General features: G+C 37.8%; 1 protein-coding gene across 2 annotated transcripts in view; it reads left to right on the plus strand.

Moving 5' to 3' along the window:
• Positions 1-17630, plus strand: part of si:dkey-17m8.1 (C-Jun-amino-terminal kinase-interacting protein 4) — a 19207-nt gene continuing 1577 nt past the window's right edge. The window contains exons 1-26 of one of the 2 annotated variants that reach the window (XM_049480112.1): positions 1-135; positions 2527-2954; positions 3866-4060; positions 4340-4460; positions 6631-6701; positions 6801-6868; positions 7444-7516; positions 7678-7817; positions 8786-9054; positions 9655-9712; positions 9994-10146; positions 10646-10688; positions 10800-10927; positions 11499-11555; positions 11647-11787; positions 13433-13559; positions 13701-13784; positions 14614-14661; positions 14971-15112; positions 15837-15879; positions 16069-16149; positions 16232-16299; positions 16398-16546; positions 16639-16810; positions 17204-17317; positions 17448-17543. In XM_049480112.1, the coding sequence (XP_049336069.1) occupies positions 2856-2954; positions 3866-4060; positions 4340-4460; positions 6631-6701; positions 6801-6868; positions 7444-7516; positions 7678-7817; positions 8786-9054; positions 9655-9712; positions 9994-10146; positions 10646-10688; positions 10800-10927; positions 11499-11555; positions 11647-11787; positions 13433-13559; positions 13701-13784; positions 14614-14661; positions 14971-15112; positions 15837-15879; positions 16069-16149; positions 16232-16299; positions 16398-16546; positions 16639-16810; positions 17204-17317; positions 17448-17543 (2740 nt within the window). In that variant the 5' untranslated portion in view covers positions 1-135; positions 2527-2855. Of the gene's footprint in view, positions 136-2526; positions 2955-3865; positions 4061-4339; positions 4461-6630; positions 6702-6800; positions 6869-7443; positions 7517-7677; positions 7818-8785; positions 9055-9654; positions 9713-9993; positions 10147-10645; positions 10689-10799; positions 10928-11498; positions 11556-11646; positions 11788-13432; positions 13560-13700; positions 13785-14613; positions 14662-14970; positions 15113-15836; positions 15880-16068; positions 16150-16231; positions 16300-16397; positions 16547-16638; positions 16811-16916; positions 17179-17203; positions 17318-17447; positions 17544-17630 lie in introns of those variants that run through there. The other variant, XM_049480113.1, reaches the window with a different exon arrangement.

Genomic DNA, 17630 nt, shown 5'->3' on the forward strand with positions numbered 1-17630 from the left:
GCTTGGTTCTGTTGTGGCCACGCCCCCTTCTCTAACCTGGTTTAGAGTAATTGATATCTCTGAGCGAGAGAAGCGCTGGAAACTTAGCCGAGAGGAGAAGCAGCTCGGAGGGTCGGTTCACAGGAGGACGGAGGGGTGAGGTTATATTTATGATATTTATTTTGTGAGTTCAATTTGTCACAGCTGTTTTCTGCGGCGTCGAAACTGGCGCCTGAAAAAAAAAAACACGGCGAGAGTTCAAGGTGTCTTCTTCCATGTCTTCCAGCACTGAACTTCTGCTGCGGGTAACGAAGCTGTTCGTTAAATAACCGGCGCGTTTAGGCCCTGCCGAGTCTCTCTCCGTACTTTTAGCTCATACTTTAATGTCTTATTGTGGGTTCGGTCATATCTGGCATGTTAATGTACTTTCAGCCAACCGCTGTGGGGTTTACCTGCGGTGGGTTTTACCCGCTGAAACACCTTCACACACGGGCTACGAGTAGTAAACACGGTCAGCAGTGAGGTTTCTGTTAGCCAGCAGTTGTTTCTAGTGCTGTACAGTAACGTTAGGTTATATGCCGTTATTAGCGTGGAGCTTGACATTATAACTGTATCAATAATATCAGTTTCAAATATCACTATATTTAAAACTATTGTGTATAAGATACTTTAAAAAAATGAATATCCTAATATATTGCTTGTATATGGCTTATATTTTAACTGTATGCTGCTACACTGCAGCCTATCTATACTGCTGATACACTGCTTTTAATTGCACTATATACTGCTCTACTGCAGACTATCCTAATATACTGCTTATACTTTCACTGTATACTGCTACACTGCAGACTATCCTAATATACTGCTTATACTTTCACTGTATACTGCTACACTGCAGATTATCATAATATACTGCTTGTACTTTCACTGAATGCTGCTATACTCCAGACTATCCTAATATACTGCTTATACTTTCACTAAATACTGCTATACCACTGACTATCCTAATATACTGCTTATACTTTTCACTGTATACTGCTACACTACAGACTATCCTAATGAACTGCTTATAATTTCACTGTATACTGCTACACTACAGACTATCCTAAAATGCTGCTTATACTTTCACTAAATACTGCTATATCGCTGACTATGCTTATATACTGCTTATACTTTCACTGTATACTGCTACACTACAGACTATCCTAATATACTGCTTATACTTTCACTGTATACTGCTACACTGCAGACTTTCCCAATATACTGCTTACAGTTTCACTGAATACTGCTATACCGCTGACTATCCTAATATACTTCTCATACTCTCACTGTATACTGCTGTACTCCAGACTATCCTAAAAAAAACTGCTTATACTTTCACTAAATACTGCTATATCGCTGACTACCCTAATATACTGCTTATATCAGCACTGTGTATTGCTATGTTGCAGACTATGAGTGGGCAATATTATCATGATATTTTATGCTATTTTGGTGATTACGATATTTTTGGCAGTATAACAGAACACTGAATTTCAAAAATTATGTCAAGAATACGCTACTGCAACAAAATGAAGAGTACATTTTAGTATTGCATTTGATGTCATATGGCACACCCTAACTAACATATAAAAAAATATAATAATTTTATCAGATTCAATGATCTAGAATGTCATGATACTAATAAAAACTCCAAATATCTCCATATATCCAGGATTAAAGTACAATAAATAATACTGGACAGATATAATCTGTCTCTAGTAGATATATAATGGTAAATGAGAACAGTGTGAATTTTCTTTTGATAAAAACAGCAACAAAAAAAAAAATAGTAACCTGATGTGACAATTAGGGGTGGGTGATATGTCATGATATTACAGGGTATATTATCGTTAATGATATTCAAAAATGTTTGTGATTTTTATTGCGGACGATATGATATGGGACAACCCTACTGCAGACTATCCTAATATACTGCTTTTAAACTGCTTATGCTTTCACTGTCATACCCAATTTAATTCCCCCTACAACTGTGACATTTAAATAACTGTATGTACTCGTTCACTGTACCAGCCTTAAGCTTTTATACTTCTATATTTGCACTAATGTTTATACGGGTTCTGTTCATACCGGTACTGTTCTTCCCTTTTTAATCCCCCCATTACTATTGCACTATTGTCTTGTGTCTCTTGTCTCACGTATGTCTATATCTGTGACCTTGTTTTATTGTACATTTACTGTCTATCATTCTTTTATATTCATAATCTTATTTTTCTGTACTTGCTGTAAAACTACTTGACTTGACCTGACTTGAATATCGTGCTTGTTAGCCATGTAATTTCCACCTGTGTGCAATTTAGTTTCTAAAACATAACATGCCGGGCTTGTTTTTGTGGAGATATTTTAGTTTCTAGAGGGCAGACACCAAACTTAAGACTATTAATCTAATGTACAGTAGGTCTAGTTTATTCATCTTCATGTACAGAAAATATGGGGATTTTAAAATATGTGATGTATAAAGGAATTTCTTTTGTTCCTCTTTTGCAGAATGGACACCAAAACTCCACCGGATATTAGCTAGGCTTGCTGGCAGTATGCTTGATTTTATGCATGAAGTCCTCAGTCCTGAGTGTGTAGGAAGTTTGGAAAGGATGAGGAAGAAGCGGGAGGATTTGTGCTGCAGCTTTATAAACTAGTTTTCTTAGTTAGGTTGGTATTTAAATGGTAAGTGTAACCGAGAAAGGTCATGCCAGGTAAAGAAAGAAAATAAAAGACAAATCTTAAGAAAAGAGCAACATTTGGATAAGCTAGTGACTAGTGCACTCTAGCAAAGCTTTAAAGTAAATTGAAAGTGAAGCTGAAAAGAAGAAACAAGAATGGAGTGCGGTGAAACTTTCCTGAGTGGAACAGGGGAACTGGAACTGGATCCAGACATCGTAAGCGAGGAGGCGGGAAAGCTGTACTCAGAACTCCAGGTAACCCAATCAAAATGTGCCCTCTTAGTTCTGCATCTAGATTTAGGCCAGTGTTTCTTGTGCCAGGCTGTAATGGCATGTCCAGCTACCAAAAACCTGTTTGTAATTTGAGGATGTGTTAATCTGATAAATGCTTTTCCACTCACATTGCTCAAAAGTGTTGTGAAGAGAATGAGCACTTGCTGACTTTCCGTAAAGGAAGTGAACTGGTAAACTTTGGCTTTTTGCCATCAAAGGGTGACAGCCATACTGAAGAGCTCTTCCTGATATGGCAGCAGCTAGTGAAGATAAGAGCATCACATTTTAGAAAAATCTAATGTCATTGTTTGCTGTTGACTCATTTAAGGTAATGGGCTCTTCTTGCTTCATATGTTCATATATTGCATGATAAGTGTATTGTGTAATTATTGTGGCATGCCTAAATCACATCACATGATGATGCAGGTTTTTTTCTGTTGTTGATTAGGTATGTAAGGCGTGCTTGTTTTAAATCAAAGCCTGCAGCCACATTGTCCTTTGTGAAGAAAGCCCTATATAGATTGGATTAGTTTGTATCAGGAAGATCTCAGGAATGCAAATCTCAATCTCATTGATGATTGGTGACCCTCAATTTAGAGGGTTCCATAACATTTTTGTGGCCATATCACAACATCTACAGCTCTGGAAAAAATTAAGAGAGCCCTTCAGTTTCTGAATCAGTTTCATAGATTTAGCTGTTCATAGGTATATGTTTAAATGAAATGAACATTGTTGTTTTATTCGATAAACTACGGACAACATTTCTCATAAATTCCAAGTAAAGATAGTCATTTAGAGCATTTATTTGCAGAAAATGAGAAATGGCTGAAAAAAAAAAAACAGATTTGTAATAATTTTCTTGTTCCATCTTCATCTCGCTTTTTGCTTTGCAGTCTGTTATTGACACTCATGGCGCAGATGTTGTGGAGTCGCTGCTGCCCATCCTGGTGTGGGTACTGGAAGGACTGGCCAGCTCTCGGGCACAGTTGAGAGAGAGGGAAGAGTTGGCAGAAAAAGAGAAAGGAGAGCGAGAAGAGCTTCTGGAAAGATATGAGAGGGAGAGGACACTGAGGAGAGAGAGCCAGGAGGTGAGTGCTGAATTTGTGGGCCCAGTCCCTTCCCCTGAAATCTTATCATACACTACATTGCAGGTTGGCATATCCCTTTGTCAGTATTTTGCTTAATTACAGTAAGCCCACTTCCAGTGTCAATTATTTTTTAGAATGCAAAAATAAAAGTACTATTGCAAGAGATAAGGGTAAATAAGAAAATGAGAAATTAACTTATTTACTTGATCTTTACAATTGTTTGAAATAGTTAGTCTCTTTGCCACTTAATCCCTTCTGTCATCTGTCTCACCTCTGCAGCGCTTCCTGGAGCTAGATGACCAGTTTGAGCAGGAGAGGCGAGCGATGCGTGGGAGAGAGAAAGAGAAGGAAAGGAGAGAACGAGCGCTGGAGAAGAAAGCCAGAGAACAAGCTGACCAATGTAATGCAATATCTCTCAGCCAGTTTTTGCATCTTTAAATTTTCTGTCTTCATAGCTGTATATTTTACAGATATTTTGTGGTGTAGAGGCACATATTTAGTAATAGCCACTGCACTACACAGTTTAGTATCAGCCCTTCACTGCTACCTGACACCTTATTCACTAATTAATCAGCTGCATAACAAGTGAATACTGTATAACTGAACAGTCTTTGTTTCAGTCCCCATTTCTATATACACATGTTTATTCTGTTAGCTCCATACAAAAACAACTAAACTAAAGCAAACTAAAACAGTCCAGCAGATGAATCAAGAAATCATAGTGTGTCATAAAGCTGGGTCAATTTGTAATGAAGCTTTTCACTAGGGGTGTCACGATCTCGATATTTTATCGAAATCGAATCGAAATGAGGTCACAATCTCGAGTATCGAAGTCAAAAAGAGGATCGACGATCCCTCCCGCGCGCGCTACGCAAATAGCGCAGCGCGCTACGCAAATGGCGCGGCACCAACACAGCGCATCCTATTCATTTAAATAGAGATAGCCACTGCATGAGCGCAGTCGGCGGGAGTGTGATCACTGTTTTTATCTGTCCAACGGGGGAGGGGGGGCGGGGGTTGGGCGCGCAGGTTTTGTATCTGTATCTAACGGAGGGGTGGGTGCGCGCAGGTGAGAGCGTGTGAACTCGCTGAAATGCGTGTGTCAGTGTGACTTGAGAACACTGACTATAGATCACAGTGAGGTGGATTAAAAATCTTAAACTTATAATTGACTACACCTGTTGCTTTCCATTGAATTAAAAAAACATCTTTCTCTCAGATAAAGTAAACACAAGCGTGTTTCTGACTAAAATAAAAGCTTTTCAGGAGAGATATAAGTTATGTGTAAATATTTATAAGACAATACCCACATCACTTATCTAACCAGCCTGTACTGATTTCTGCCCCCCAATAATGCTTTCAATAACCTCTTGTAACCCCTGGGAGCCAGGGGTTACACTCTAATAGCCTTTAATAGTCTTCAGTAGCCTTTAAAAGACTTACCTGGCGGCCGTGGTGTGTCCACTAAACTCCGTAGTTATAAACATCCTGAGGTTAGCAGCGCGCTAACTGACCTGTTTATAATGTAATCCGAGCAGTGCCTCCGTGTCGGCTGTTCTAACCTGCTGCTGTTAGCTGCTTGGGCTGAAAGATGAACTGTAGTGAGCTGTATTATCCGGTTAGTGGGGTTAAAACCTTTATTTGTTTACAGAAACAGTAAAAACGGACTGGCTGAGCTCTGTAGCCCGTGGCTGGGCTGTACTGAAGTAGTGACTGAGTGAAGAGAGCGGGGCTTGTGCTGCTGCTGCTAGTGGTTGGATGAAGAACTGCAGCTTCATGTAATGAGCAGTTTCACCAGCCATCCACACACAGCTCTGATAAACTGCTTGTTTTAATAGTGCACACTGTTGCTACCAAAAAAAAGTCACTAGATGGCATTACCATATATATCTTAATAAATAATAATAATAATATTTATAATAATAATAATAATAAATATATTATTTAAATTTTATGAGGCATAAAATAATAACAAGAAAAAAAAACAAGAAAATCGAGAATCGAATCGAATCGTGACCCTCAAATCGAAAATGAAATCGAATCGAGGATTTAGAGAATCGTGACACCCCTACTTTTCACACAGTCTTATTTTGTCCTTTTTTTTTTTTTTTTGCAAAAATAAACACACCAAGGTTTACTCTAAAATGAGACTGAACTCTTTTTTTTTAAACAATTGTTAAAACCTGTTGTATCTAGTAACTCTAGTATATTAAATAGGCTATATAACGTTAGGATGTTTTCACAGATGCACTTTTAGTCCAGTTAAATTGGACTGTGAATACAGTAATCACACTCTGATGTGAACCACTTCGACTAAACCAGGACACTCAAGTGGAGGAGATCTAGGTCAGGTCCTAAATAAACTCTAAAGGGGTCCATATTTTGGAGAGAAAATGATGCAACCATGATCTGACGGTCAGGTGTACTTTGCAAGTTTGAGATAAACGACTCCCATAGCCAGGTGTGCTTTGTATATTGTCCATTATAAGTACAGCTCTAAACAAATACCATTTCTACTGTTGTTCTGTGTTAAACTGCATGTCATTAATGTTTGGTTGTTCTTTCTGCAGTGGTTGCATTAGAGGAACAGAAAGCTGGTCTGGCCAGAGAACTAAGCACTTTAAAACATACACATAACAAGGTCAGTCTCTTGCTACTCTAATGACACTTACAGTTAAACATTTTGTTTCAGTTCTCAGTCTAAGCCACTCTCTTTCTCTCTCTCTATGTCTTCATGCAGTTAGCGCTGACATATCGGGATCTGCTGGAAAAGAAAAAGGAGCTAGAGAGAGAAGGGTCTCCTTTAAGGTTAACAATCTTTACCTTCCTCAGGCTAAGTTTAGTGCTACCCACAGTTTCCTCTCTACTACGGAGATGACTGGACAGAGTTTATTTCCTCTTTGTTATTTTAGATTTATCACAAGGCGTTTTTTTGCATTTTGACTGCTGATTTCTTGCAGAGATGCAGTTTTATGTGTGATATTTTGGCCCGTACATCTGATGCCCAAATCAATAATAAATGTTACATTTTAGGTAAAATCTTTATTTTGCATATTGTTGGTGTCATAAAAACATTGCACTTCTACTGTTGAATTGTGGCATGATTTAACTTTTTGCTATAATTTCAATCTGGCAGGTGTTCTTTATATCGTATCAAAATTGAGAAGAAGTCTTTTTATATTGATTTAATTAAAAGTTAGGAATCATTTTGGTGGTCCAATGTTATTTATGCCCACATCTATATGTTTACTATAAACAAGTGTCATATAAAACCGTGTGGCATCTTGCACTACTAGCATTAAAGTTTTACTGCTAGAATTAATTTCTTTATGTACATTTCAGTGGGATTTTATTTTAAGTGGATAACAGAATTTGTCTTGCAGGAATCATATTCGCTCCAAAAGCACAGATGCTCCATCCTCTCACGTGCCACCTGAAATCACTGTAACTGAACAGGTAAATTTACACACTGCTTTAAAATTAATAAATAGTTTCAAATATAAACAGAAATGTCTGCTTCCATATATTTATTGTTGTTATTGCAGAGCTGTGTTTACACTCAAGAAACCAACTTTTCTTATTGCTTTCTCATTTTCTGTTCTTTCCCTGTGATTCAGCATGATCTAACACCTGTCACCTGTGAGCCCATACCATCAGAAATGGTCAGAGCTGAACCCATCAGTGATCCGTCCTTTATCAACGACATCATAAGCTCTACTCCTGAGCTGTCCCAGTTTCAAGGCCTTGTTGAAGCAAGGTACAGCAATGTGCAGTGACTAATCATTGTTTTGTTTAGCCATCTTTTCAGATGCTGTTTTAAAGGTGAAGATTTGTGTGAAATGGACTTGGGGTGTAGTGAAACATGATTGCTCATGATAAGCCAACCTCTGTTCACCCCCAGCCTTTGAAAGTAGTGATGGGGGCATTACATGACATTACTTCATTAACAAGTAGCTCAAAGTAGTTCACACTTTGTTGGTAGAATGCTGATGGCCCTGACATTTAAAACAAGCACTGAAAACTTAAAGTGCACAGATAGTTTATTAAAAACACTTTTCATACACACAGTACCTCGAGGTAGTTCTCCAGGTGATGCCATCTTGAAATTAAGTTATGATATTTCGACTGATGAGCACAAACGAATAGGTACGATGGGGGAATAGGTTGCAAAATGAAAATGAATTCCAGCTGTTAGTGAATATATCTCTATAATATTAATGTGTTTCCACAGACTTAATTTTGCAATCTGTTCCCCTATCCTACTTATTCTATACAATATATTTTAGATGATTCCTACGTTTTCCTGTCAACTGTCTTCTTGGTGAAATTGGGGGAGAACAATGTTAAAGAAGCACAGTGTCAAGTCATATTTGGGCAAAATCCAGTAATATTACTCTTTCTTAGTCCAAGTTTGTCAGTGTCACTGCAGTGCTGAGTATGACTCACCACCTAAATAATAGCTGCTCTGTGGTGGTCCTGTGGAGTCCTGACTATTAAGGAGGGTGAACAGGGTTTAAAGTAGGATTATAAAGTATGCAGAAAAACTGAAGGACTACATGATCAGTACAGCTGCTAAAACGTTGGTCATAATTTTGGGCTTGATTTGTGTAGTAATATTGAGTTTTAGCCAGTGGATTATTTTCCTGTAGGATGATGGATTAATTCAGTTAAGGAATGAAATGTTCTTTTTACATTTTAATATGCACATGCATCTCTCTTGTTCAGCACCCCTGTTCGAGCAGAAACCAGAGCACTGAACCACAGTCTGGAGGAAGAGATCCGACAGAAACAAGAGGAGGAAGCTGGAGAAGAGAATGAAGAGGACAGGGAACTGAAACATGATGGCGAGGAAGATGAAGAGGAGAAGGAGGATGAAAAGAACTTGGATGTTTTGGAGTGGGAGATGTTGAGGAACACTGATTCTGTCTTCTCTGAGCTCTCAGAACTCAGCCGGGAATACGCAGAGAGCGTCGATCACGGAGTCAGTGTGAGAGGTGGGTGTGTCTGCACATGTGATTCTGTGGTGTGAAAATGCAATTGTGGATAAATCTTAAAGTGGCTCTATTAAATGTTATAATAGATATTTTTGTTAATCTAACTTTCTTTAGTTTACTATTTTTGTGTTTCTCCAAAATAGCAAATGTAATCAATTCATGTTGAAAGTTTATTGTTAAAATTTAAATATTGTAAGATCAGTCAGATCAGTTGCCGATTTCTTGTCAAACTGAAACTAAAATTATTGGATGGAACACCATAATTTCAGAAAACACAGTTCCACTGTTTTATAGCTCAGTTCTGGGCTTCTTTATACTCATCAGACCTTTGCCTGGCACTACTTCCAGCAGTCCTATTCTGTTGTTAGAACTTCCTGACAGCAACGTGTGTAGCTTTAAGTACCTAAAAGCATTCATTTAAAGACATGTCTACCAGCATATGCATATGTAAGGTATGTGTCTGTGCATCAGTGTTGAGTCAGATTCAGTCAGGTTGCTTGTGACTGTCACAGACTAGCTTGGTTTGTAACTGACGTTTTGACCTGTGTCTCCTACCTGGGTGTGGTTTTCTAATCTCCGGTCTCTGTGGTTCCTGTGCAGGCAGCTCAGACCAGTTTGAAGAGATTCTTTCACAGTATGAGGAACTGAAACTCACCCAGTAAGATACTATTTACTTACATTATTTTGAGTTCTTCTTGTGCTGCATTCAATTCAAATATCAAGCCCACGATGAGTAGCAACACCCACAGTGAGTGAGTGGTGAAGTACAACAATAACAGTATGCACATAAAAATAATCATTAATATCTGTAATGCTGGGTGCTGCATAAACCAGTTGATCTAAATCCTTCTGTCTACCTTTTTGCAGATTAATATGAAATGATAGTCTTGTAGAGCTTATTGTTTTTCTCTCTTAATATTTTTACCCTCTTTCTCTTAGTGAGATGGTGGATGCTGCTCGTAAGGCTCTTATTTCTCGTGTAGAGGAATTGACCAATGAGAGGTCTGCTCTGAAACATGAGCTCACTTCCTGTCAGGAAACCATTACCCGATTGGAGGGAAAAACCAAGGAGATGGAAGAGGAGACCAAACGGTGATTACTTTTATAAATCATATTGTGGAAGCATATATACTCTTCTCATCGGGTGCACCCACACTTGTAAAGTAGAAGGAATTGCAGACTCTAATATCTAAAATCGGTAATAATAATCTAATTTATCCACATTTTAAAAAGTAGAATTGCATTAAATTAAATTAAATTAAAATCATATGAATATAGGTCATATGTGTGTGTTCATGCCACACAGTTTAACACATATTGTTTTGGAATAATGTCTCCGTCATATCTCACATGGGTATAAAATGTTCCATGAAGTAGAAAAACCCTTTAGGGATAAAGGTGATGGCTGTAGGGAAAACACTTCGTATAAAGTGCACTTTTTATATCCTAGTTGTCTGGGAGACATTGAGCTTAATGTGAAGTCTATCTGAGACCATTCGAATTAAATGAGGCTCATGATCAGTTTTATGACATGTTTGTTTTGACCTCTTACCCTGTTATTCATTGAAACATTTCTTACTCCTCCTCACAGGCTGCGCAAAGAGCTGGAGGCATTCCAGGCTGAAGACCCTGATGTGAGTTTATGGAACTGAATAAAAATTGGGGCTAGAGATTGGAACCATAAGGGCTTAAAATGCATTATGTGTCATTTTCAATGATCACTTTCTTTTTCCTTTCCTCTTAAGGCTTCTCTGCCCAGCTCGCACCGCCGCTTCTCTCGTTCAGAAATGGCTCGCGTGGTCATGGAGAAGAACCAGTACAAAGAAAGGCTGTTTGAACTACAGGAAGCTGTGCGGCGCTCTCAGGCTCTTAGGTGTGTTTCATTATGTCTCTCATGATGCTGTTTTTATTATAGCAACTGTTACTTAAATATACTGATACATGTATCGAAACGTATAGAAATACACGTCATGGCCAAAGTTAAATTAATTAATTAAAAGAAATTAATTACTTCCTGCCTGTAACCATGATGCTTTAGGGCTCCCATATTTTAAGGGTGCATTCTCCCAATTTCTCCCAATGTAAGATCACTTTACAGGTGTTAAACGGTATCAGTGTCACCCTGAAAGACCCATGACCTAGGACGCAAAAAATCTTTTTGACGCTAGATTACGTTAAGACCTAAAACACTATGGTACTTTTTAGATTTCTAGATGTCTTGCACACAGTCAAGGTGTGATTTTGATATTGCCCAAACTTGTTTCTTGCCACAGGTGAGTTTAAACGAGAATCACATGCTTGAAACAAAGTTATTTGTCCACAAATTTGAAAAGATTTGTGTGAAATTATCAAATTAACTTGTTCTGTTAGATTAGCCTGATTTATGCTTTCAGTCTATTTAAAAAATGTTTCTTTTTTTACTGACCTGTCTTCTTCTCCTAAAGGGTTTCTAAGGAAGAAAAGATACCAGAAGACAAAAGGAGCAGCAGTGTGTGGAAGAGGTATGAGAAAAAAACCTGACAAACTTGTTAAAGATTGTTAAAGTCTAGATAATTTAATCATTATTGTTATGGTATCTTTGCTTTGTTCTAGGTTTAATCGTTTCCTTGGCTTAACTAAGGACCAGCTAGCTCCAGCTGCAGCTTTAGCTCTTACCGTCCCACCAGTGCCATCCCCTACAAGCTCACCAGTGGGTTCACCACATCGCCTGTCCGTCGATCCAGCACGGACAGAGTAAGATTATATTCTCAATTATTGCAGAACTTTCCAGTACATTTTAATTATATTAATTAGCTGTATTGAATCTGAATTGGTTGTACATAAACAAATATTTGTTTCTGTAATTTCCATATTTTTTGCAAGTGTAGAATTAGTAGCCTAAAGGAAACCACTGAAGTCAAACTTTATTTTATGGTCATATAAAATAAAAATAACCTGGGCAACAAACTGGACTGGTCAGTGCAGACGAGTGCAGCATATAAAAAAGGACAGAGCAGGCTTTACTTCCTCAGGAAGCTTAAATCATTTGATGTGTGTAAAGAGTTTCTGCACACATTCTATCATTCGGTTGTGTCGAGTGCTGTCTTCTTTGGTGTTGCCTGCTGGGGAAGCAGCATTACTGTTAGGGACAGGAACAGACTGGATAAGCTTATAAGGAAGTGTGTGTCAGTAATGGGCGGGGAAGTGGACTCTGTAGGTCAGTTAGTGGAGAAGAGGATCAGGTGTTTAATGGAGTGTATCCTCAGTAATAGCAGACACCCTCTGCATGGGATCCTGGCAGCTTTGAGGAGCAGGCGCAGTGATAGACTCCTCTCTCTCTGCTGCAGGACTGAGAGGTTCCGCAGGTCATTTGTTCCTGCTGGAATTAGACTACTAAACATGTGTGTACTTAATAAGCACCATTTAGCACTTTTTTTTTTGTACCTGGGTGTGGACTCTGTCGTGTATGTTTTTTGTGTGTTTTTGTTTTTTGTTGTTGTTATTTGTGTGCTGTTGGACAAATGAATTTCCCCATTGGGGATTAATAAAGCATCCATCCATCCATACAGCCATCCATCCATCCATACATCCATCCATACATCCATCCATACATCCATCCATACATCCATCCATACATCCATCCATACATCCATCCATACATCCATCCAGCCATCCATACATACATCCATACAGCCATCCATACAGCCATCCATACATACATACATACAGCCATCCATACATACATACATACAGCCATCCATACATACATACATACAGCCATCCATACATACATACATACATACATACATACATACATACATACATAGTAACAAAGAGCACTGCTTTGTGGTGCAGTATTATTAAGCAAAATGCTGGCAGATACAACCCTTCTATGACCTTCCAATTTGGACTGTGTTTCATAACAAATGAACATTATACAGATTCTTCACCACCATATAATTTGGCCATAATATTAATTTATTCAGGATATCAAGTTGTTATCTGGTGTCTGCATAGGAATTTGTTAGGTGTAACTCAATTTACAACCCTATAATTTATATAATAAAAGTTTCCCCCCTGGCTTCCAAAGCCTTTCCTGTCAGCATGGTGTGCTGTTAGCTGTGTGGAGTCGGTAAGTCAGGGTTGACTATTATCTACACTAATATTAAAGCACCACAAATATAGAAGGTAGCCAGTTTTTGTTGCCACACCAACATCTTTGATGATAACAAGAACACTGTATTTTCAGACATATTTCGTACATATTAAAAAGACAAGATTGATCTAAAATATTTATAGAAGAAAAATGTTGGAAGTTTTTGTATCCAAAACTAATTCAACTTGAATAGTGTTCAAAGCTGCACACTGTGCTAATATGTGCTTCTTCCACTTTCATCAGAGTTTCCCACTCCCCCAGACTGAGGAAGAGGGAACTGTACAGGGATATTCGCTCTCATGTATGGGGAGCTCTGGATAAAAGGCATGTGCACAGCTGGAGCATGCCACTTTCACACACAAATACTCAGGTATGCATAAATCACCAAAATAATTACAGTTAAGCTAGCTTAAATTTCTGATCATGGTCAAAGAATGCTAGTGCTAAAATCAGTAAAATAGCTTGTAGTGGTGTAAATGTCTTTTTTCAGCCAAATGCTTTTTTGTAACAGAACTCTGATCTACCTGTGGAGCCTAAAGATGTGCCCATCTTTACCAAGTTGAGAATGCTTGACCAGAGAGATGCTTCTGCTAAGGTCAGATTCACAGCTGCTCAGTTTGCACTAGTGTAGTTTGTGTGTATCTGTTGAATATGTGTAATATGATGCACTAAAATAGCTTAGCAAGCTACAGATAAGGGGATTGCTAATTGTGAAAGTATGCTGGACAAAATATGATGCTTAGTTCCAACAGGCCTGAATATCACAATTAGACTTCATTTACACCCGGTCACTTCATGTGACTAGAAGGGGTGGAAATAAGAGGATGTCTTTACGATAAAACCGTACATTGCCTACAATACTTCATTAAGAGGTGTTACTGAAGAGGATAAAATTTATAATAAGCAAATTATGGATTTGTTGGTGCCAGTTTTTTTTAGGAGTAAAAGGGTTTATGAAAATCTGACATTGCACAGTCAGTCTGCATATGTCTGTTTTTGTTTACATTAGCTTAGCTTGATCAGTATCTTCGAATTGCGCATTAATGGTGTTTACAGCTTTAATTAAATTTAGCAGTAATCTTGTTAGTTAGTCTTTTTCAATAAGTGTTTTAATGTTGTTTTGTAGATTGTACGATCATATTTTCTACCACTGTTTATTTCAGCATTTTTGAATGGTGGTGTAGACAAGGTTATTTTTGAAAACACTGCTAGTGTGGACAAAGATATTTTTAAAAACACAGAAAATAACCTGTTTTTAGAATTATCTGGATTTTTGTGGATAGGGCAACCAGTACACTGTCTGTTCAGGCTCTTCCAATGCTGTCCTGCCTCACAAATCACAACCTTATGGATTAGTGTTTGCTTAAATTTAGTATTAACTTTGTTTTAATAGCTTTCTCCATTTCTTTCTTTCTTTTCTGTAGCTGACGTGTGCTGTAGCTGTGTCACCGGAGGTTTCAGGAGAGCAGAGTGTATGTGCAAGTCTATTATTAGATTGTTAAAAACTGACTTTGGATCAGCGCACTGTGTCTCAGATAATTATAAACAACACCAACACAGGTAGTACTATACCTGCTCCTACAGAAACAGTCTCTAAGTACACACTACACAAGGCCATCACTTTAGTTCTAAATTGTTTGAGGCACATGAGCATTCTGTTCCTGGGTCATTTATTTTAAACCACACCTTTGTTTAATCATCACCTTTAACCAAACAGCATTTTCTGCATGCCACAACCCGTCCTCATTTTCATACACATTCCATGCCCCTCCTCATCTTAGTGTTCTGTCTGGGCCATCACTGGACCTGCCTCCAACAGTGATGTCACAGTGATTGACCCGGCACGGTCCAATACTGTCCTGGAACAGTTCAGCCTCCCACCGACCTCTCCAGCTCTGTGCATTTGTGCTGTCCCTCCCACTGGTTAGTTCTGAAATTGATTTTAAAATGTACAACAATATTTTTTTTTTACTAACTCCATTACTAATTATTACATATTTAGTGCAATGGTGCTTCTTATCTCTAACAGATAGTGGTTCAATTAGGAAAATTCACTTATTTTTCATGAAACTTTTTTAATGTTTTACTACTATATTACTTTTGAAAGACCAACATATAAAACAATAGTTTTACAGAACATTGAAACATAACATTGTAGTGTTTTAGTTTTTGTTTATGCACCGAGTAGTTGCAAATATGTGAGATGAACCATTTTCATATTATGTTTATTACACTAATTAATGCAAGCAGAAAAAGTTGCATACTGAAAAAATACATTTAACTATTTTTTTTCTAGGTCTTCAAACTTTAGAACGGGTCAAATGTACATAACAGAAGGGTTAAATGTGCCAGCTGGCTTTTACATAGTGTACACATTTCATAATATGTGGACCACAAAAAAAAAAGATTTTAGAATTAAATCTCTTGTCTTTTATCTGTGCTTAGTTATCATTTCGTTTCAGAGGTTAGTTGTTTCTCTATAGCAAGTTTTTTTTACTGTTAAACTGTTACCAGATACAGAGATTTTAGTATTGTTTTTAGATTACTGATTTGTAAATATAAAAAAACGTACTCCGTTTATTGGACAAAGACTGTTCTTTAACTGTGTGTGGTTTGCCATTTATTCTATACTCATCTGTTGCTTCAGGGGCAACATCTGGCACTGTGTGGATTGGAACCCAGGATGGAGGGTATACACCAATTATTTTTTTCTTTTTCCTCTATTTTTATTTGATGTTAATCAGTGAATATTTAGCGTACATTATCATATAAAAATATTTAGCAATAAAAAAGCTCTATTTTTTGAATATCTTTTGGTGCTTTGCATTAATGAGCATATTTTAATTTTTCATTGTTCATTGTTTCTTTTTATCTTTCAGTGTTCTTGTTCATTCAGCCTCTTCCACTAGAGGACGCTGTCTGCAGTCTGTCAGCCTCTCCGAGGGAGTGTATTCTCTCACGTAAGTCAAATCTTAACTCCTTTAATTTAATATTTTATATGAAAACATCATGAGTTTATTTCTAAATGTATTTTTCTGATAGGTATTCACCAGGTCATATGATTGCTGGTTTAGGCAATGGGATACTTGTGATTTTCTGTCACACTTCAGGTGCGTCTTCTCTTCTCTTTTTGCATTTAGTGATTTTGTATTTTTGTGCATTTGAAAGAATCAATATAAAATAAAAAAAACCTACCATTCATTTCTAGGTGGATGGAATTTGCAGTCACATGAATCAGTGTCTTTGGGCACTTCCCCTTTGCAGCCCATTCGCTGTTGCCTAGCAAAGCAGGATCGTCTTTGGGTGGGATACTGGAACAAAGTTTACATGATTGATATACAGAATCGAAAAGTAGAGGTATGAGCTGAAATACTTGCCACAGAAAAAGTCTCTAAATTCCTCTGGATACATCAGTAACATTTTTGTCATCCTCTTTTCTTGTTCTGTAGAAATCCTTCACGGTGTCACTTAGAAGTGAGCAGCAAGTGCGCTTCCTGTGTGCTGCAGGAAGTGGAGTTTGGGTTTCCTGTCGGCTCGACCCTACCCTCAGGCTTTTTGACTGGACTTCTGGACGTCCGCTACAGGAGGTGGATGTGTCCTCCATGATTACTACAGCTCTAGGTGAGTTGCCTAGTGTTTGGTAATCAGATTTCTCTAACCATTTCTCTAAACTATTCACACACTCCCAGATCTGGACAATTTTGATAATAAACTGTTTTTTTTACAGAATTTAACATGAAAATGAGGTATGTGTTTGTGTCATTTTTTGAGGGAAAGAAAAATCTCATCTGGACACACTGGGAATGTATTTTAATGACAAGTTTAAACAGAATCCAGTCAAACTATTCAGATACAATCTCAATACAAAACGCCTATTGATGCCAGTTGTAAAAAAAGGCCTTTTCAGAATATAAAGGAACGCCAAATGTATTAAAGTTTAGAGTTATTTATAGTGTGTCTCTCCCTTTTCTTTCTCTCTTTTTCTTTTCTTTTCTTTTTTTTTTGCTTTCTTAGGTGCTGCAATCCTGTCCCTTTCTCCTCTTCAGATCTCTGCTATGTCTGTTGTCAGTAAGCGGCTGTGGCTGGGCACAGGGAGTGGTGCCATTTTCTCCATCCCTCTGTCAATCAGTGAGTGTTGATTGTTGCTATCACCATGCTGTATTATTATTAAAAGTATCGAACTATTTTTCAATTCTCGTTTTATTTGTAGTAAAATATGTGTCTAATGTCTTCTTATTGATATGTCTAATCCCGGCAGGTTCAGAGTCTTCCATCCCATACTGCTCTCTGGCTTCAGCTCAGCTGTCCTTCCATGGGCATCGCCAAGCAGTTAAATTCATCATCTCAGCCCCAGGTCAGTCAACTGAGGATTTTTTTTGTTTGCCATATTTGTATTGTTTGCTTGTTTGTTTTGTGATCATAAACTTTTAACCATCAGCTC

This window comes from Astyanax mexicanus, chromosome 6 (genome assembly GCF_023375975.1).
Source record: "Astyanax mexicanus isolate ESR-SI-001 chromosome 6, AstMex3_surface, whole genome shotgun sequence".
Taxonomy (NCBI): domain Eukaryota; kingdom Metazoa; phylum Chordata; class Actinopteri; order Characiformes; family Acestrorhamphidae; genus Astyanax; species Astyanax mexicanus.